Raw genomic sequence first — 23,100 nt, 5'->3', positions numbered from 1 at the left:
GGTGTGGCAGTACAATGGACCATGTAGGACAGGAGGAAGAGGATAGGGGCATGGCATGTGGACAGGCAGGGTGGAGGTGGCAGGGACAGGTTACAGTCATCTGACAATGCTAGGCAGGTGGGAGGGGAGTGGCAGCTCAATAGAACACTCAGAGTAGATAGGAGTGGCAGGTCCATGGAACATGGTGGGCAAAAAGGATGGAGCAGGGGCATACACAAAGACATCGGAGGGCAGGGGGAAGGAGAATAGGGGCAGCAAGCTAAGCACAGAGTTTAAGCAGGAGGTCAATGATGGTGCATAGAATTGGGCAATGGAGGGCAGGAGGAGTGGACTGGTACATCATACTAAATTGAGGGCAGTGGCAGCACATCAGACCATGCATGGCAGGAGGGAGGAGGCTAGTCCATGGATTCACACAATAGAGGATAGGGAGGAGGGGGATGGGGCAGCAAGCTAACTGTTCAGAGAAGGCGGGTATTAGGAGCTTTATTGTTTTTAAAACGTGTGTCTGTGCGAACTACTTAAAATATGAACAAGTATGCAGCATAATCTCACTTTTATTTTATAAGAGGACGTTTGTGACTATGACTCCGGGCTCACTTGGCAGAAACACCCCCTGACCCTCCACCCCCTATCGCAAAATGTAATGCCCGTGAAAAGGGTAGGTGAACACAGTGTTATATAGAACATAGTCCGGAGAGCACGATTGAAAATGAAAACTAGATATAGTGGATGGTATAAACTATGCACCAAAAAGTGTGATATAAGATGAACAGGGTGTGAAATATAATATGCAATACATTGTGCGCAATGACAGATTCATTGGAGAGCGCGAGATAGCACAGGCACTACCGCGTGCTATGCGATATGCGCCTTGGAGTGTAATATGCACAGGGCAGTGTTGTGTAACCTAACTAGTCTCTAAAGTTGTAATATAAAATATGTGCTGGGGAGTGTAACGTTGCATATGCACTGTGACAAAGATATGGATCCCAGATTGTAATATGTATGGCATAGCACTGTGCGTTATAACATAGGCATCGAGGAAGGCACGTTAGATGGGCCAATATAACCCGTGCGAAGGCAAGTGTGGCATGACATATTCACGGGGTGGTGTTACAGTGCACATGGGCTAGAGAGTGTCATAGCATATGCACTAGCTAGTGGAATACAACACAGAGGTGTGTGGCACTCGGCAGGCAATGGTGGGTGTAACACAGCATTGGGCTCTGCCAGGAGCGCGCTGTGAGTCTCAAGTGATGTTCGTCCCCTTTCCAGAGAGTAAAATATAAAGTATTACACATCCGGCAGTGGATGTGTGTTTTATTAACCGTGAGGGGGGTTTCTTGCATAGTTTTTGTCGAATTTTTGTCGAATCCCCTTTGAATGGCTTGGTGTGCATGTGTATTAAATGTGCCCGTCAATAGCTACCCATGTTTGTATAAATAAACGACAAGGGTGTCTACCGGGATTAGGCACGGTAGGGCATCAGACATGTCAGGGCTTCACTAGTGGTGTAAATGCATTCCATGTGGATTCATTGTATGCATAGTCGCCTTTTAATGAATATCACGCAAATCGTCATGGTGATAGGTATGTACGGTTTGTCCAGCATGTCCTAGGTGTGTCTATAAATATATTTTTTTTTAAAATAATGAAAAACAGTGGCCGGCCCTGGGGATTGGGGTCTAAAAAATATAATTAGGAGACAGGCCCTGGGGGATGGGGTCATCAGGGCCAATAAATTAGAATAAGAAGGGGAACCACACAGCCCCCCTTCTTAAAAAATTTAAATAAATAAAAGACTGGCATCGTGCCGGAGGCCACGCCCCCTCCTTGCAGCACTCTGCAAACGCGCCCCCTGGCGAGTTGTAAGTTGGGGAATTAATTCCTCTTCAATACTGAGGGTCCCTGAGGGCCAACTAGCCCAACAGGCATCTCCAGTATGCACCAGGGAGCTGCGCTGCAGACAGGTGTTCTGAGGCCAAGCCCCTTTTTACACCTCTGTGCAACGCAGCTCTGTGGCGCTTACTGGAGGTACCTAGTGGTCTAGTTTGACTCTAGGAACCCTTAGGATTCAAGGGGACTTAATCTCTCAACTTAGAACAGCCACAGGGCGCGTTTACACAGTGGTGAAGGGAGGGGACGGGGCCTGAGGTGACGTGTGCAAACACGCACTATGGCACGTTTTAAATTGGGGATATAATTTTCCTTCAATACTGAGGGCCCCTGGGGGCTAACTAGCCCACCAAGTGCTGAGCTGCATTGCAGAGAGGTGGTCCAGGCCGTGCCACTTTTTACACCTCTCTGCAACGCAGCTCTGTGGCACTTACTGGAGGTACCTAGTGGGCTAGTTGGACCCTAGGGACCCTCAGGATTCAAATGCACTTAATCTCCCAACTAAAAATGGACACAGGGCGTGTTTACACAGTGGTGAAGGGAGGGGACGGGGCCTGAGTTAACGTGTGCAAAAACGCCCTGTGGCCTGTTTTAAGAGGTAGTTTTAATCCCCCTGCCCTATTATGTACTAGGGGCTTACAGAGGAGGTCATGCTAATCACAGGGGCACCCCAACGCATAATGTTCCCTAGTGTATGTAGGTGTTTTCACTGTATTCTAAGTGTCTTTTAACATAGCACTGGCTCTAGGACTGGTTAGTCAGACTCAGTTACCACCAGTATCCGTCTGAAAAAGTTGAGGGTACAGGATGATTTTGCAACAAGGCTTCTTTCTGCTCTTCTTTTTGTTCTTTCTGCACGTTATCCTTCTTCCTGCACTTTTCTTCGTCTTTGAGGACTTCTGTTGCTTCTTTCTGCACTTCTTTTTTTTCTTTCTGTGCATTTTTTCTTCTTTCTTCACATGTCCTATCTCTGTAGGCATAGTTAGAAATTAGCATTTAAAAAACCTTTGAAATTCACAGAAAAAACCATAGGTTTCAGGCACGTTATAGTTAGGAATTAGCATTTAAAAAACCTCAGAAATGTACTGAAAAAACCATAGGTTTCAGGGGTGTTATAGTTAGCTGGACTTTTCACTTGTACAAAACCATTGAAATTCCCCCGTTATAGTTAGTTCAGCTAACTATAACTCGCGCGCCCGCAATGCACTGCTGATGACGTCACATATTACATCACTCATGACATGGTCAGTGACATCACTCATGACATCACTGATGACATCTCAAATGACATCTCTGATGACATCACTGATGACATCTCAAATGACATCACTGATGACATCACTGATGACATCATCCTTGTGATAGTGGCAGACCTCCTCTCACCCTAATATAACCTTTGATACACACATTCAAAAAAAGAGACTAAACTTTTCAAAACAATGGACATACCAATACCAGTTACAACAACCTATTCAGTAATTCTAAGATCCACATACACATCCACTCATTCACCAACAGTCCTATACAGTCACTCATACATGTATTCACTCATCATATGTACTCATACACCTATACATCCTGTTACACAATGCCACTCATCCATAGAGTTACTCACACACATAGTCACTCATGCTAATAAAGAATCAAACATACATTTATTTGCATATACAGTTATACACACACCACCACACTTACTTCTACGGAAACTTACACATACTTAGTCTTTTAAACAATCACTTATAGAAACACATACTTATTCATACAGGAACTCTTTAAATCTCTCACTCTCACATATAATCACTTATATACACCAATAGTCACATATACTAGTTTAAAACATATGTAGTTACTCAAAGACACTATTGAGACAGTCATTCACTCACTAACACACCCATACACACACTCATCCACCCATACAGTCCTGCACACATGCTGTCTTCAACACATACAAAGAGTGAGTCACTCATTCATGCACCTATGCACTACCCCCCACCGAACCATGCAGACACTCAGACTGATACTCAAAAAACCAACTAATAACCTATATAGACACCCATGTAGCTACTCACCAACCCATGCAGCCACTTATACACAAAGTGAGAGACTGATACAGATATTTACATATTTAAACATTACTCACTAAGCCATGTATTCACTATGATACACTTAACCCCTTCGCTGCTGCGGACATTCCGCTGCAGCGCTGGGGGGGGCAGGGGGGCAGCGCGGCGGGCCTGTGCTCATGACGGAGCCGCTCCGTCATGAGCCACAGTTGAGCTGTGCTCATGACGGAACGGTTCCGTCATGACTCCGCCCATTTGCGTTGTCCCCTCGCACAGGCGGGGAAACAGCGCCGCGCAGGCGGAGCGGCCGCCAACAGGATTGTCATGACGGAACCGTTCCGTCATGAGCACACGCCAACCGTGGCTCATGACGGAACGGTTCCGTCATGAGCAGGGAAGGGGTTAATCAGTCAGTTACACAATCAATTTTTCAAAAACAAATCATCCATTTAGACACTTATATACCCATTTATTCTTCCATCGACCTTGAGATATACATATACAAAACATATTTAATTTTCAGAAAAACACACATTCACTGGATGATGTCATCAGTGATGTCATTTGAGATGTCATCAGTGATGTCATGAGTGATGTCACTGACCATGTCATGAGTGATGTAATATGTGACGTCATCAGCAGTGCATTGCGGGCGCCCGAGTTATAGTTAGCTGAACTAACTATAACGGGGGAATTTCAATGGTTTTGTACAAGTGAAAAGTCCAGCTAACTAGAACACCCCTGAAACCTATGTTTTTTTCAGTGAAAATATATATATATATATATATATCCAAACCAAAAGTTGCCCTGAGGCGAGAACGAGCCTGCTGCAGGTTGGTTTACACCACGAGTTTATTTCAACTGCTTGCACAGTCCAGAGTCAAAGTTCACATTCCTGACGCGTTTCAAAGCATAAAAGCTCCTTCTTCGGAGGAAAGTCACAGGTAAATATGGAAACACTGCCCCAAGCACTTATACGCATGCGCTGCTAAATTATTCCCAGGTGGGCTTCTTGAAAAGCATGCTGGCGCTTGTAGTTTATGATAATAGGCACTATTTTACCTCCGTGGGTTCCATTTACTCTGGGACACATAAAATTCAATAAACTGCCCGAGTGGGCCTCCAGGCCGAGATAGCAGCTGATTACATCTTTCTGCCCTGCAGCGCCTTGAATCCAACGTGAAAATACATTCAGTCGACAGGCCCCACACACCAGTAGTAGCAAGTTCTCTGCGGCCAGGCTGCCGCATTTAAATCCAAACCAAAAGTTGCCCTGAGGCGAGAACGAGCCTGCTGCAGGTTGGTTTACACCACGAGTTTATTTCAACTGCTTGCACAGTCCAGAGTCAAAGTTCACATTCCTGACGCGTTTCAAAGCATAAAAGCTCCTTCTTCGGAGGAAAGTCACAGGTAAATATGGAAACACTGCCCCAAGCACTTATACGCATGCGCTGCTAAATTATTCCCAGGTGGGCTTCTTGAAAAGCATGCTGGCGCTTGTAGTTTATGATAATAGGCACTATTTTACCTCCGTGGGTTCCATTTACTCTGGGACACATAAAATTCAATAAACTGCCCGAGTGGGCCTCCAGGCCGAGATAGCAGCTGATTACATCTTTCTGCCCTGCAGCGCCTTGAATCCAACGTGAAAATACATTCAGTCGACAGGCCCCACACACCAGTAGTAGCAAGTTCTCTGCGGCCAGGCTGCCGCATTTAAATCCAAACCAAAAGTTGCCCTGAGGCGAGAACGAGCCTGCTGCAGGTTGGTTTACACCACGAGTTTATTTCAACTGCTTGCACAGTCCAGAGTCAAAGTTCACATTCCTGACGCGTTTCAAAGCAAAAAAGCTCCTTCTTCGGAGGAAAGTCACAGGTAAATATGGAAACACTGCCCCAAGCACTTATACGCATGCGCTGCTAAATTATTCCCAGGTGGGCTTCTTGAAAAGCATGCTGGCGCTTGTAGTTTATGATAATAGGCACTATTTTACCTCCGTGGGTTCCATTTACTCTGGGACACAAAAAATTCAATAAACTGCCCGAGTGGGCCTCCAGGCCGAGATAGCAGCTGATTAGTCAGACTCAGTTACCACCAGTATCCGTCTGAAAAAGTTGAGGGTACAGGATGATTTTGCAACAAGGCTTCTTTCTGCTCTTCTTTTTGTTCTTTCTGCACGTTATCCTTCTTCCTGCACTTTTCTTCGTCTTTGAGGACTTCTGTTGCTTCTTTCTGCACTTCTTTTTTTTCTTTCTGTGCATTTTTTCTTCTTTCTTCACATGTCCTATCTCTGTAGGCATAGTTAGAAATTAGCATTTAAAAAACCTTTGAAATTCACAGAAAAAACCATAGGTTTCAGGCACGTTATAGTTAGGAATTAGCATTTAAAAAACCTCAGAAATGTACTGAAAAAACCATAGGTTTCAGGGGTGTTATAGTTAGCTGGACTTTTCACTTGTACAAAACCATTGAAATTCCCCCGTTATAGTTAGTTCAGCTAACTATAACTCGCGCGCCCGCAATGCACTGCTGATGACGTCACATATTACATCACTCATGACATGGTCAGTGACATCACTCATGACATCACTGATGACATCTCAAATGACATCTCTGATGACATCACTGATGACATCTCAAATGACATCACTGATGACATCACTGATGACATCATCCTTGTGATAGAGTGGCAGACCTCCTCTCACCCTAATATAACCTTTGATACACACATTCAAAAAAAGAGACTAAACTTTTCAAAACAATGGACATACCAATACCAGTTACAACAACCTATTCAGTAATTCTAAGATCCACATACACATCCACTCATTCACCAACAGTCCTATACAGTCACTCATACATGTATTCACTCATCATATGTACTCATACACCTATACATCCTGTTACACAATGCCACTCATCCATAGAGTTACTCACACACATAGTCACTCATGCTAATAAAGAATCAAACATACATTTATTTGCATATACAGTTATACACACACCACCACACTTACTTCTACGGAAACTTACACATACTTAGTCTTTTAAACAATCACTTATAGAAACACATACTTATTCATACAGGAACTCTTTAAATCTCTCACTCTCACATATAATCACTTATATACACCAATAGTCACATATACTAGTTTAAAACATATGTAGTTACTCAAAGACACTATTGAGACAGTCATTCACTCACTAACACACCCATACACACACTCATCCACCCATACAGTCCTGCACACATGCTGTCTTCAACACATACAAAGAGTGAGTCACTCATTCATGCACCTATGCACTACCCCCCACCGAACCATGCAGACACTCAGACTGATACTCAAAAAACCAACTAATAACCTATATAGACACCCATGTAGCTACTCACCAACCCATGCAGCCACTTATACACAAAGTGAGAGACTGATACAGATATTTACATATTTAAACATTACTCACTAAGCCATGTATTCACTATGATACACTTAACCCCTTCGCTGCTGCGGACATTCCGCTGCAGCGCTGGGGGGGGCAGGGGGGCAGCGCGGCGGGCCTGTGCTCATGACGGAGCCGCTCCGTCATGAGCCACAGTTGAGCTGTGCTCATGACGGAACGGTTCCGTCATGACTCCGCCCATTTGCGTTGTCCCCTCGCACAGGCGGGGAAACAGCGCCGCGCAGGCGGAGCGGCCGCCAACAGGATTGTCATGACGGAACCGTTCCGTCATGAGCACACGCCAACCGTGGCTCATGACGGAACGGTTCCGTCATGAGCAGGGAAGGGGTTAATCAGTCAGTTACACAATCAATTTTTCAAAAACAAATCATCCATTTAGACACTTATATACCCATTTATTCTTCCATCGACCTTGAGATATACATATACAAAACATATTTAATTTTCAGAAAAACACACATTCACTGGATGATGTCATCAGTGATGTCATTTGAGATGTCATCAGTGATGTCATGAGTGATGTCACTGACCATGTCATGAGTGATGTAATATGTGACGTCATCAGCAGTGCATTGCGGGCGCCCGAGTTATAGTTAGCTGAACTAACTATAACGGGGGAATTTCAATGGTTTTGTACAAGTGAAAAGTCCAGCTAACTAGAACACCCCTGAAACCTATGTTTTTTTCAGTGAAAAAAAAAAAAAATATATATATATATATATATATATATATATATATATATATATATATATATATATATATATATATATATATATATATGATAGAAACGCAGTGAATATCAAAGTATCTGAAAAAGATATAACTTGAAAAGTATTGTAAAACCATAAGAACATCATAGTGAAAACTACAGTGTATAAGCTACCAGAACTAGATCCTGTCAGAATTTATGTATTTTCTCAAACAAGAAAAACATTCTAGAAAGTGCATATTGTACCCATAGCACTTAGAATTGCAACATCTATGCATAAATATATTCTGATTAAGTACTAGACATTAACACTTGCATTTTTATACCTTTTAGATTGGAATACAAATATTCTAAATTAGTAATGACTGCCAACACAAAAGAATGTGAGTTACCTGCTGCAGATAGCTGTGCTATAATGGAAGGCGAGGACAATGAAGAGGAGATTATATATTCTAATAAACAGTCAATACTTGAAAAGCTAAAGTCTCTCGCAAAAAAGGTAAGTGTTTTAAAGCTTATTTTGCACTCAGCAATACATGGTTGTATCCTGCTCTTCTTAATGCAGAAGTTCTAAATACAGTGTTTGTAGATAACATATTTCTTGTTACATTCCCCTTCTGTTTTTTCAAATATTCAAGTAAAAGATTTACTTTGAATGACTTATCAAAGTAATACTTTTTTTGTGGGTGAGAGGCTTTGGAGAGCTTTGAGATTCCAGCTGAGTGATTATTCAGGATCTCTCTGCAGCATTTGAGATTAATCTTTAATTACAGCAAGAATTGGTGGGGGCACACCGTTTATGTGCAATTGAGTTCCAAATGTTTGTGTTTAAGGTTGTAATCAGAACAAATGCGATTTGAATTTAATCTGATTTTTTCTTTTTTTGTTTAGCACATTAAATCTTCCAAATAAAGGAAATACATATTTTTCAGAAGAGGATAATTCTTTTAATTATTTGTATAATTTAAGCTACTTCAAATCAGTTCTACCATATGACTCAAATTGTGTTCTCTACATTGAGAAAATTATTGAAACTGAGCTGTATCTAAACTATTTGGACATTTTTTCGGTGAGAAATTAGGTTACTGGTTGAGAGGTTTGTAATCCTATTCAAGCATCAACCACAATCCTTGTCCAGGTGAAATCACAAGCAAACACCTAATTAAGCTGTGCTTCACCCTCTGGTAGCTTGCACTCTGGCTCAACATGGAGGCAAGGTGTAAAGTATTTATGCAGCACCTCAAACAGAAATAAAGTGACACACAGCACAAGAAAACTCCCACACCATTCTAGACAGATACTATAGGATGTAATAAGTAATTTAAGACCATAATGACAAAAATCCAATCACTAGAACTAGAGATAAGCAATTTTAAAGACTTAAAGACAACGAAAGCCAAAAAGCACCCAGCGCCACCTGTGGATATCTGGCCATGCCGGACCGGGACAAAGTCACATGTTCATGCCAATTACAATAGAGCACTGGCTAGCTTCAGGGGCCCAGTTAGGCCATCTGAACAAAAGTACCTTAAAAGCTGGTTATGGAAAGATGTGGAGTCCTGTGTCAAGGATTTTCTAGGAGCTGCGATGCGAGGTCCTGCATTGTGAAGAATACTGTCACACAGTGGTGGTTTGTAGAAGGCTGCGTGCTGCAAGGTGAAGTCCTGCAAAGAGATGGTTCACACAGTGACTCCGATTTGGAGTTTGGAGAGGTGATGCATCGCACAGTGGCTCTGATGTATCAGTTCTGCTGGGACCACAGTTGGGGCTGGCAGAACACCTTCTGGCCCACCTCTAGGGATCCAGGATTGGGGTGGCACCACCTGTGATGGTAGTACTCACAGGTGCTGAGTCCAATGTAGAGGAAGCCTGATATGTCCCTGAGGCTTTTGATCAGAGGCCAGCCAACTAGCCCATGGAGTCGCGCTCGTGGTCCTGGATTTAAGTTGCAGTTCAGCCCTTCTCACTCAGGCAAGAGGGTGGGAGGGCAGCACAGCAGGACAGCAGAGTGGCAGTCCTTCTTGCAGCAAGCAGTACAACAGTCCTTCTTCTGAGTCTTCCCCAGTTCTAGGTCTGTAGTGAAGAGTTTGGGTCTGAGTTCCAATATTTATACCTGGTGTCCACTTTGAAGTAGGGGAAGCCTCCAGAGGTTTCCACCCCTCAGTTGAGCTTGGAATGTCCTGCCTCCCTGCCCTGGCCCCAGATTGTCTGGGATACCTATAGACTAGTGTCAAGCCCCTTCCTGAAAGTGTTGTGGCAGAGCTTTTGTGATGTGAAAATGTGGCAGGGGACAGCTCCTCCACCTCACTAACTCAGAGTGGCCCAGCCTCCTAACACCTGGCTTCTCTTTGTCTCACTATCTGGGAGCAATACACGAAGACCAACAGCCAATTAAACCTAGTCCTGTGACCCGAATGCAGGCAGCAGACACCTAACAGTTAGAACAAGAAAATGACAACTTTTTAAACGGGTCACTCTCAGAATTGTGATTTAAAATCTTACTTTACCATTAAAGAGCGCTTCAATTCCCAATTCTGTAGACACCAAACCCAACCTGTCTTCCTGCTCCCATTTGAAAGTTATCACTTATTAATTGTAATAAGGTAACTCTGTGTTATCCTATGGGAGAGGTAGCACTTGCAGTCGTGAAAAACAAATTTAATAGTTTTTCACAACCAGGACATGTAAAACTCAAAACTACATGTGAAACCTTTTAAATGCACCGCACCCTGCCATCTGTGCTGTGTAAGGCCTACCTTAGAGGTGACTTACATGTATTAAAAAGGAAGGTTTAGGTCTGGCAAAAGGTTTACACGGGCAACAGTGACAGGCCTGAGACATGTTTAAAGGGATTCTTAAGTGGGTGACACAGTCTGTGCTGCAGGCCCAGTAGTAGCATTTAATTTATAGACCCTGGGTTCAAGTGGTAACACTGTACTACGAACTTACATGTAAATACATAAAATATGCCAGTTGGATGTAATCCAGTTCTACAATGTTTAAAGGAAAGAGTTCAAGCACTTTAGCACTGGTTAGCAGTGGTAATTTGTACAGTCCTAAGACCAACAACAAGCAATCCAGCAAAAATAGGAGGTATGAAGGCAGAAGGTTTGGGGAACACCACCATAGGGCTGGCAGGTGTAACACATGCACCTCCCCTCCCCCAGCTGAAAGTGTGAAGCGCTACCCAGCCTCCTAGGAGTTATCATCACTTAGGTGGAGAAACCTGAAGAGACAATCAGCAGTGGTGTGGGCTGACCCTGGACAATGTTCCCCCATAAAGTCCATTCCCATTAGGGAGATGGACCACCAACAATTTGAGATGCTCACCCCTCACCTGTATCAACCATCTGACCGGCCTGTGGTCTGTCTGAACCCAGAAGTGAGTGCCAAACAGGTATTGTCTCAACGTCTTCAGTGCCAAGACCACAGCAAGAGCTTCACCTCTCTTCCCGAGAAAGTAACCTCCTTCTAATGAAGGCTACAAGTTGGTTCATGCCCTTCTCTTTTAACTGTGACAATATTCCCCATATGCTGTACTCGGAGGCATCTGTTTGCTAGATACATTCTTTGGAATATTCAGGGGCTTTGAGTACATGGGATGTACACATGGCCTGTTAAGAGAGTCAAAGGCTTTCTGATAGGCCTCTGTCCAGATCACCTTCCTTGGCTTCTTCTTCGAAGTCATCTCAATCAAGGGGGTAACAGTGGGGGTAACAGTGGGGCCATACCCCTTGACAAATCTCCTATAGTAACCTGTGAGGCCTAGGAAGGCTCCACTTTGTATGAGTCTTGAAGGATTACCAGGCCATGATGATTTCTATCTTGGCATGGAGGGGCTGCACCTTATCCCCATGCACCAGATGTCCCAAGTACTCCGCAGACCCCTGCCCTATCTGACAACTACTGGCATTGATAGTAACACCTGTCTTTTGAAGAACTTAAGGCACTTCCTGCAGGTGAAAGAGGTGGCCCTTCCAGCTACTACTGAAGAACACTATGTCATCCAGGTAAGCAGCACCCCATTTCAGCCAAAGCCTAGTTCTCTAGCCACGGAAGGTGGCAAGGCCATTTTTCAAGCTAAAGGGCATTACCTTGATTTTGAAGTGGCCCTCTTACATGGAACTGTCTGACCTTTCTTAGCCCCCACAGTTAGGGCAATCTGTCAGTACCCTGACGACATGGCAAAGGTACTCGGGAACTTGGCAGCCCCCAACTGTTTAAAGAGCTCATCAGTTAGGGGGATGGGGTGAGAATTAGTCTTTGTGACTAAATTGAGCCCCCTGTAGTCCACACAGAACCAGAGTTCTGGTGTGGTGCCCGGTTGGGCAGTCTTTGGAACCAGCATCACTGGGCTGGACCAGGGACTACTGGAGTGCTCAATCAATCCCAACTACAGCATCTTGGAGACCTCCTCCTAGATACTGGCCCTAACCTTGTCTGACAGTCTGTAAATTCAGTTTTTGATAGGGGGACGATCACCAGTGTCAATATAATGGATATACAAGTGTGTAAGCCCAGTGGTGAGGTGGAACAGAGGCAAACTGTCCCAACATCTAGCAACAGGCACTCTGCTGCTTTGGGGTCATAGTAGGAAAGAGGTTCACATCCTCCACTGACTGAACCATCTTTCTCCTTGGATGAAAGAAGATCACCTCCTCTAATCATTCATCCGTCATCAACAATATGGCGAATTCAGACCTCTCATAGTGGGGCTACCAGCAATTGAGGTGGATCTGCAAGGGATTCCTGGGGTCTTGAGGTGCATCAGGTAGGTGCCCCCCCTTCCTCTCAATCACCTCATAGGGCCCTATTCAACAATCTTGGAGGGTGCTGGGCTCAGTTGGCTTTATTACCCACATCATCTGGCCAGGCTGAAATGCAACCAGAGTGGCCTTCTGGTCATGCTATTACTTCATTACCTCCTGGCTGGGTTCTAAGTTCTCTGAAGTCTTCTTACAGAACTTCTGCATTTGGTTGCTGAGGGCTAGCATATGGCTAACCACATCCTAAGGGGCCTCCTCTGGAGCTTGCTCTCACCCTTCCTTCACCAAACTGAGAAATCCCCTCACAGGGTGATTGTAGATGAGCTCAAAAAGGCTGAACCCCACTCCTTTCTGCGGTACCTCCCAGTACGCAAAGAGTAAGCAGGGCAGGACGACGTCTCACTTCCAGGTAGGCCCATTATCATGCCCCTGAGTGTCTTGTCAGACCTTTCAACAAGCCCATTGGTCTGGAGATGGGAAGTTGTGAAAACCTGTACATTAATTTGATGTCCCTGTCTCACACCACTTCCTTGGGGAAGCCCACTCATGTAAAAATTCCCATCAGGGCCCTAGCTACTGCAGTTATAGTTAGGGTCTTCAGAGGGATGGTGTAGAAAAGTGTCCTTTTTGACATGATCACCTCCACTTTTTGCCTGGAACATGATTTGATTTTGACTGAAAGAGCACTGGGTTCCTGCTAACTAGCTCCCCAGAGCCTGAGCTGTTCCCCAAAACTGTACAATTGTTCCCCCAATTGTCAAAACCTTTAAATGGTACCCTGGTACTTAGGGCCGGAGATGCTAAAGAGGGTCCCTAAGGGCCGCAGCACAAATTGCGCAACCCTAAAGGACTCCTCACCAAGCACGTGCATGACTGCCATTACAGGCTGCATGTCTTGGTGCAGACAAAAGTGAAAACACGGCATGTCACCCATACCTGTGTGCCATGTTCCCTACCACTGCATATGAAATTTGTAAGTCAGCAGGTCTGACAGCCCTAGCGCAGGGTGCTTAATATTATATGTGAGGGCTAACCTGCATGAGCAGATATGCCCCTGTGCTGGTGAGTTTGATTAATGCCAGTGCAAGTGAACAGAGAAACCATTTTTATAACATGTGCTGAGCACTTTTGAACATGAGCTACATTATGGCTTCACTGAAAATAGGGATGTTTGGTATCAAACATCTCGTATTGATGAACCCACATGATTCCATTGTTAAATCTATCAATACATGCACCCAAAGGACACCTCAGAAGTGCCCTTTGAACCGCACCAACTGCTGGTGGGCTGACTGACTCGTTGGAGCCAGCCTATCACCAGAGATGAATTCTTCACCCCCAAGGGTGAGGGCCATCACACTCAGGTGGCCAGAAACCAAGCCATCTCTGGCAGGGGATGTCTTCCACCCCCTCCCATGGGATGACCTGCGGATAAGTTAGATTAGGAGGGCTGCCCACATTCAGCCAGAAGCACCCTGAGGATGGGGCAGGTGATGTGGACCCCTCTCTTCAGATTCCTCCATCTTGTCTTGGAGAGAATTAACCAACCAGGGTCAGGGTTATGCCCACTTCTCAATGGAAGTAGTCGTATGAGGGTGCAGTCACCCTAAAGGTAATTAGCCCATTGGCTGCTACCTTGCACTCCCTCTAACGCCCCTTAATTCAGTATTTAGGTGAGTTCCTGGCAACAGATATCCAGATCTTGATGACCTAAGAAAAGAGAGGTCACTGAAGAGAGCACCTGACTTGGCCCTATTCCCGCTCGCCTGTCTGAAGCCCTCGTCAAAAACTGAGCCAAAGTCAACTTGTCCTGCAGATGTGACTCCAGAAACTAGGAAGGACTGCCTGCCTTTGAAACAGACTCAAGACCTCCTGTGAACAGCAGACCTGTTCAGCAAAAACTCCAAAATGAAGATTCTGAAGCCTCCGGAATCACTGAAATCCGATACCTGAAACTACCACTACACCCGTAGCATCTGGCCCAAGTTGAAGTGGGCCAACAGTGCCAACAAGGTTACCCAGCCCTCTAGAGCTCTATTCCATTGTGGCGTCACCCCTCCTGGACTCCCCAGTGTCGACTGCTGCCTCTGCATGCAGGCCCTCTCTATCACGACTGCTCCTGTAAGGAAAAACCAGACGCCTAAAGACACTTCTGCACCCAATGCCCCTGGACCTTGGAGAAGAGGACCAAAGTTGTCCCCCTCTCCATGATCATCGCAAGACCTAAGCCCACTCACTGGTTCAGCCCGATTGGCTCCCTAGCCAGAGCAGGCAGCTTCTTTTTACAGAGACTGATCCCCATTGAAACGCATTGGGCACTCGACACTGTTTTGCACCAGCCACCCTCATGCTGCTGGTGGGATACTGTTGGTACTGCTTTGGACCTTTCCCACCACACACCTTATCTCTTCCTGGAGATTGGTCCTTTAAGTTGATGTACTATACCTGTTTGTAGAACTTTTGTTTCCTTCCATAGGATAACATAGCAGAACTCAGAAATTGCAGTGTCCACTTTTTAAAGTGAAACAAATTTATATTTAAAAACATACTTACCTGACTGAGTTTTCTCTGAGGCCTAAACATATATAAAGATACTTGCAATTATTAAAAATGGTGAGGATCTAATTCTTGAGTAGTGTTATGATTTATCGACCATTGTGTGTATTTTTTTAATGTCTTGCACTCCTCTGTGTTATGCCTAAGGCTGATCGACCACACTACCCCCTAATAGAGCACTTTGGGATTGCATAGCAAGCCCCTGTCCTCTAGTAAGGTAATCCCTGGACTCTTCACATGGTATATCAAGTTATTGATGTATCACATAAAGAGCCTGCTTCCTACAGATGGCCTCTGGGCGCTTGTGGCATGATCCATGAAAACCAGGACAAACATGTTGCCACAGGGAGGTTTGGGCTCCAAGGGCCCAACAATGTTGATGCCCACTCTCTCAAACGGGGTGCCTACAACAGGCATTAGTCAGTGGACCATAATTATTTTTCCTTGTCTTCCCACTGGCCTGCCAGGTGAGACGGGTCCTACAGAATGCTGCGGTTGTCTTCATCCAGGGACAATACAAGTGGGTGACAGGCCTGGCAAAGATCTTGTCCTGTCCGGGGAATCTCATCAGCCAACCCAGTAGGAGGGTCCTGCAACATTTAGAGACTGCCAGCACAATTGCTGCTGAAGCACAGGCACCTTGGGCTCACTTTAAAGGAGATTTTTCTCCCAGTAGATAAAGTGATCTCCAGAGGTGTCATCAGCTGCCTTGGCTTAGCCTGCCATCTTAGCCCCTCTAGGGTTGGACACTCTCTCTGTGCCTTGCAGAAGACGTCTCTGGATGGCCCACCCTCAGCTTGCCATCTAACAAGCACAGGTAGGTCCCCTAGGGAGGCAATGTCCTCTCTAGTCTGCTCTGGGGCTCTTGAGTTTTATCAGTGGTTTTGCACATCCCCTGCCCTTCCCCTCCCCTTCTTTGCAGCAGCCTGGGCCATTCTTGCAGGCTCCAGGCTCTCTTGACTCTCCTCTTGGGTAGCCATGGACAAAGTGGTAATGCTGACCCACTCATGCTCCAATAACGACTCAGTATCAGACCATGTGTCCAGGTATGCTCCTTTTCAAAAACCGGTTCTTAGGGACCTACACTGACTACACATCAAAATGTATAAGAAGTGCCTCACGTGAGCAACCACCATGAGCCGGTTGGCTGTTGCTCACCAACTGGACTCTGTATCATCATCAGCAACTTTCCTAAATTAATAGGAGGACCGTGGACTATGAACAACACTAATGATGTATAAGGCTCCTACTCCTGCCATGGCTGGACTGGAAACCCATAGCAGGCCTGGTAAATGTTGTCAAACGAGTCCCCGTACGGTGCACACCAAGTGCAGTGAGTGAGACGGACCATTACAAAGGGGGCTTCGGAGGCCTCTCCCCCAAGAACATTAGGGAAAAAGGTGCATTCTACAACGCATTTGTCATTATATATTGAATTGTATTACTGACTGTGCACCAGGATATGGCAATCTTTGTTGGGGCTCTTCAATGATTCATTCACTATCACCCCCCAACTGTGCCTCTTATCTCTTCATAACCACTCTATCAAATGTATTTCTTTTGTTTCTTAGCACCTCTCACACCAGTGTAGGGTGTCCTAGCACTTTTCACCACATACATAAAGAAACAATGAATCATACATGTGTAAATCCGTGTATAGAGAATGTTACATAAGATAAAGAGGGCTTCAAGGTGTAGGATTCACATGTCACCCATACTGGTAGGCTTTCCTTAAGAGTGCTTGGTCTGGAGAAGCACAAACTCAGTATTCAGAACATAACAGTGTTTAGCATTGACTTTAATAATAAGAATGTATTTATGTCCAAACAAACCTTTTTTTAGCAGCATCATGATAATGAAGGACTGGGAAAAAACATAACTTGCTAATCTGTACCATACAGTTTGCATGCAGCTCTTTGATGCCATTTCATAGCACACTATGCTAGATTACGATTGTAACTTATTACCTTCACAGTGCCAACAGAATCTCAATGACAAAAGCAGTTAACCACTGAGCTATGCACATAAAATAATGTTTTGGAAATGCATGTTACACGTTCTTTGCAGCAGGCATATTCACCCTCTGTGCTTTGTTAGATGACTCAAAACTGCCACAGGACAAAACTCCCATCTCTCTAGAAAGTACATTAATCACCGGAGTTATCTTGACACTTTTATTGTTGCCATAAAACTGTTGATTATACAATGAACTTTGCAGTGCTTTTACAACTTCTGCATGTGGATCCGTTGGGAATGTGTCACTGACCCCTGGGGGTCCGCGGACCACAGTTTGGGAACCACTGGTTTAGACCATTTTGTTGTGAACAGCTGGAATGTTTAATTGACAAACAAAAACTTGCAGGCAAATTCATCAGGGTATGAGAACCAATAATCAACGGACCTGCAAAAAGAGAAGTGGACAAGCAACAAGGAGTGGAACAAACAAATATAAAAACATTAAAATGGGTCCAAATTCAACCTAACCCCCTTTATTTTCCTTAAGATAAAAATAGATTTACCATATGACCACTGGGTGAACGCCTACCAGTATTTTTCATACATATGCCCCTAAGGGGATTCATACCTCCCAGATAAATGAATGTGGATGGAATTCTTTGCTCCAAGCCCGTAGGGCCTCATGTTATACTCATGAGCAGACACTATGGAGATAATAATGTATCCCCTGTAATGGTAAATTTACGTTGGGCACTTAGTTTTTTTAAAAAATTTTTTTAGAAAAATATGTGAATATGCGTGTTGGACACTTATCTTTGTTGATACAAATACAAAAGCACTATGTGAATATATAACTGTATTTGTCGGACAGTCATGTCATTTGTTCAGTCAAAAACTATTATCAGTGTCACTTCGTATTATATATCAATGTTAATACATGTTGTGGCCAAATCAAATGCCTACAAGAAAGAACACTTCATGTTTTCAATGTTTTGTGTGTAAATCAAGTCAATGCTTAATAGTACATTTTGGTTCATATGTATGCTATGTAAGGTTGCAGGTACAGACCTGTCAGGACACTTGTAAACAACTGCTTGAATCTTGATTTTTGTTGGTAAGAATAGGCGCAAAATAATCACGAAGCCTTTATAATTAATTAACGTGTCGATGATATAGGGGGTCTTACTTTGTAGATTGAATGTTTACGGACCCTGCCCACTACCTCCTTAACGGGATCACTCCCTGTCAGGATAGACACAACTTTCTAAAAGTAGACCTCTCAGAACTGTGACTTAAAATCCTACTTTTCCATTTTACCAGCTCCTAATTGAAAATTATTACTTATTATAGGCAGTAAGGTAACCCACTGTTATCCTATGCGAGAAGTAGTGCTTGCTGTAGTGAAAAACGAATTTAAGAGGTATTTGTTGTTTTTTACTACAATACATGTAAAACTTAAACGTATTTGCCCAACCTTTTAAATACACTGCATCCTGCCCTTTGGGTGGTGTAGGGCCTACCTTAAGGGAGACTTATCTGTATTAATAAAAAGGAGGTTTCGGCCTGGCAAAAGGTTTATTTTGCCCGGTTGAAATTCCAGTTTAAAATCCACACACAGGAGGCAATGGCAGTAGCCTGAGACATGTTTAAAGGACTCCTTAGGTAGGTTGCACAATCAGTGCTGCAGGCCCACTAATATAATCTAAGTTACAGCCCCATGGTACATGTGGTACTACTTTACTAGAGATTCAAAAGTAAATTAAATAATACTAATTGCCTGTAAGATAAATCTACCATGTTTAAAGGAGAGAACGGAAGTACTATAGCACTGGTTAGCAGTGGTAAAATGCTCAGAATCCTAAGGCCAACAAAAACTGAAGGAGTAAAGGCAAAATGTAGGAGGAAGACCACCCTAAGGCTGACCGATCTAACATCTTCTATCTTAGTTATTTAATTTAAAATCATAGAGTCGAAGAACTCGGATGAAAGAAAAAAGAAAATGCTTAATATGTATAAAGTTTCACATGAGTTCCTCGGATGCAAATAACACCATTATCTTTCAAAACAGTAAGCAATACATAGTTCACCATTATATTCATTACCGTGTCTCCCTTTGACCGTGTTCCTAAATGAAACGTGTAATTTGATGTCTATAGGAAGCACAAGTCTTAATAGAATGGATGAACCTATTTGAACAATATGAGCAGGCATTGAAATACATCCAGTAGGAAAATGTTTTAAGGCGCAATAATTTAAATTGTGGAGAGAAAAATATAGATTGCAATTATCTGCGTGACCCAAATGCAACAGGCATGACGGACTACACTTTGAGCTTTTACTGAACTGATGTTCTTTTTGATTCTGCTTCATTTGATGTTCCCCTTCCTCCTGTTATATTTCTTATCTGATTTGTTTTCCTCTCCTCTGTCTATATTCATAGCTTTCTGTTCAATTCTGCAATGAATATTTATATTTTCAAGATTATAAATATGCTATTGTTATTTCATTGAACCTTGGAGACTCGCTTACTTAACTGTTGTTCAAAAACGTAATTGCCCCATTCGTGGGCATTCAAAATTCCTGCATATGATTGCAGTTGGTTATAATGTATCAGTCAAATACCTGCCCCTATTGGTATCAACTCTGTGGTTTTAATGATTGTGTTTTGTATTTAAATGTATTAATTTGTTAGCATTTCTGATGCTACCTTGCCATATTTACTCTATCTACTTCTCTTCGCTTAGCTTCACTGTGTGCTTTGCATGTTACACTTCTTGTGCATTTTCTTGCTTTTATACTTTGTTGTTCTTAGCACCTAATTTGTGGAATGAACTCCCAGTACTTACATAACTTTAGAATCATTGGCTATTGTAAAGAAAAAACGACTAAAATTCCACTTTCATGCACTTTTTTTTATACCATTCAGGACCATAGAAATAATGTGTTAAATAATATTAAGAACTGTTACTTTAAAATATAATAGCTACTCGGGTCAAACCCACAATAGCAAGGGCTTTACTGGAGAACTAAGGTGCACCATTCATTACGCATCCAAGGTTGCGATTCCAGTGGTACAAAATAAAAATCAGTGAATACACAACACGCAGGCAGGTGCCTGCACCTGTATAAATCAACCTATTAATGGTATTCTACAGAGAACATATACCTATGCAACCTATATACAGTCTGTTTGATAGCCCAAAAACACACCTTAACTTCATGAATACAATTGACAAATCACTATTCTGGAACTCTTTTCCACTTGCACAACTATCTATCCAAAATACATTTTAATTTTAATTGTATTAAATCTTGACTTGCTCATTCCCTCTGCTTCTTGGTTAGGTCCCTTTATTTTGTATAACCTTTGTTTCAAAAATTGTCTTATCTTTGCTTTAGATGATTTTGTGATTGTTTGATCTGTTGATAGGAGTTCAGAAATTGACGAGAATAGATTCATATTTAAATAAAACTTGAACAAAACATGGAACTAGACGAAACTAGTGTAATTTTAAGAAGGCATTCTTAAAATTACACTGGTTGTCCAGGTTCACGTATTAAGGTGTGCTGGTGAAGATCCGCCCACCATGATAATAGACACCGAAGTGTGGTCTAGGGGCAGGCATGCTTTATTGGGAAAAAGGTCCTTCCTGCAGGAGAGGAACATAAATGAAAGCATGCATTTGTCCAGTGGGCTTTCTTCAGCCTGTGCATAAGTCTGCAATGTAGTGCAATGTATATTTCCACACAGGGAGCACAAGGAGTCTGTGGGACATTTCACATAATATACCCAGTAGCTGTTCCTCGTATAGCTTTCCAGGTGTAATTAATCCTGGGTGTTTGTGAATTGAAAAAAAGCAATTGTATGTTCATAAATCCTTGCACATATTTTGTGAATTGGGCCATCTATGCAAATGAGGATTTTTTTTTATGACTGTAGACAAGTGTGACTCAAACAGTTATTGGTTTGTATGCTGTGACAAATTTCCTGCAGCTTGCCGTCGGTAGAGGATCTCAGTTGTGCGAACTGCCATTTTAAGAAGTGACCACATAGCACTGCTCACTCTTTCATAACGGGCAATGTTAGAAATGAGGTCTCTAGTTGCCAGTGGCATGCACCCTGTCCAATTAGTGACCCTTCCTTCCGGTCAGGAGAAGGGAGTTATACACCCATACAACCCCTGCTCACCCCTTGGTAGCTTGGCATGAGCAATCAGGCTTATCTCAGAGGCTATGTGTGAAGTATTTATACATAACACCCAGTAACACAATTACAACACTACAAAGGGACACTACACCAGTTTAGTACCTTTATCTAAACTAAACCAGACCTAAACAACCAAATTCCAGCATACACAAGTCAAAATATGACTTTCAAAATGTTTCAAGCAATTCTGTCAATAGAACTCGATGGATGCAGTGATTTTACTCAAAGTATCTCAGCTGCATCATAATCGCCTAGGCAAAACAGCTGTGGAGGAGGGAAGCGTTGGAAAACACAGTGGTGTGTCGGTTCTCAACTCCTTGGGGAGGCGATGCGTCTGTTCTGCTGCACGAAGGAGAAGTGTTGCATCAAATTTGGACTATAGGGGAAAGTGATGCGTCAAAATCCAAGACAGTTCTGGTCTGTGGGTGATGCATCAGGAAACCTGTTGCACAGGTATGATGGAACCAAGTCCTGTGCACACGTATAAGGTTGATGGTTTTAGTGTGAAAACCAAAATTAAACAACTTTTCTTGCAGAAATCATGAATGTCGACATCAGGAGTATCTTAATGGGGATTTTTATATCAATCCAGATCAATACAGAAAGAAAAACCAGCCGACACGTGTTTCGTCACAACGTGGTACAATTGTGACTCTTCAGGGCTGGGAAGGACACAAAGCATAAAATAAATATAAAACAAAAAAAAGCCACTCTGTGGCGCATAAAACAAAAACAAACATGAAGGGGTGTAGAAATAGGAGACACCTCTGATCACGTGGATACCCTATGGTGTGGAAAGTACAAAAACCGCTTCACTTCACACGATGTGAATCACAACGTGTATATGTCTAAAATTGTGACATGGGCCCAGGGGTCTAAGATTCTCGGAAATAAGTCACATACACAAGCCTAATGAGACACTCGCAGGTATTGTACAATTGTCCACAGTAAGCAGAATTGTCCAACTGAGGTTTGTTGAGCCCATAAAAGGATCTGCCCAAATCATAAGTACCAATTTGAGTCTCCATGAGCAGTAGCAGGAGAGTTAGGGAGGTAGAGCTTGCACCAGTAGAAATAGCAGAAAACATCCACTCTGCAATTACCTCCCTTTGACGGAGAGGGCTTCCCAATAAATTGGGGCAATATTACATTGGTGGTCATGGCAGACCATATTTATGCTACTGAAGTATTCTATTCATAGATTGGCATTCCGCATCCACAGCCTCCATTCCACAATCCTAAGATCCAAATGTGTTTGTTGAGGTGCATTTAACCTATATAGAACACATAATCCTTTTGTAAGGGAGACTACCAAATCTGATGCAGAAGGACAATAGTAGCTATGTCTATGTCTATAGCACATCTGATTCAGGGCCAACTTTCCATAGCAAAGGGTAGGTCAATGCTGACAGAAATAATGAACAAACAACTAACACTTTGTCAGCGTAAGCTGTTACTTTGACCATGCAGTTATTAAAACTCAT

General features: G+C 43.2%; 1 protein-coding gene across 1 annotated transcript in view; it reads left to right on the top strand.

The window, feature by feature from the left end:
* The window catches only part of ELAPOR2 (endosome-lysosome associated apoptosis and autophagy regulator family member 2), a 449,018-nt gene that overhangs the window by 411,636 nt on the left and 14,282 nt on the right, over positions 1-23,100 (top strand). The window contains exon 21 of the mRNA XM_085652909.1: positions 8,465-8,630. Within this exon, the coding sequence (XP_085509035.1) occupies positions 8,465-8,630 (166 nt within the window). The remainder of the gene's footprint in view (positions 1-8,464; positions 8,631-23,100) is intronic.

Source organism: Triturus cristatus, chromosome 4_1 (assembly GCF_964204655.1).
Source record: "Triturus cristatus chromosome 4_1, aTriCri1.1, whole genome shotgun sequence".
In the NCBI taxonomy this organism is placed as follows: Eukaryota; Metazoa; Chordata; class Amphibia; order Caudata; family Salamandridae; genus Triturus; species Triturus cristatus.
Note: the sequence above shows the minus strand (reverse complement) of the source record. Positions and strands in the feature narration are given on the sequence as shown.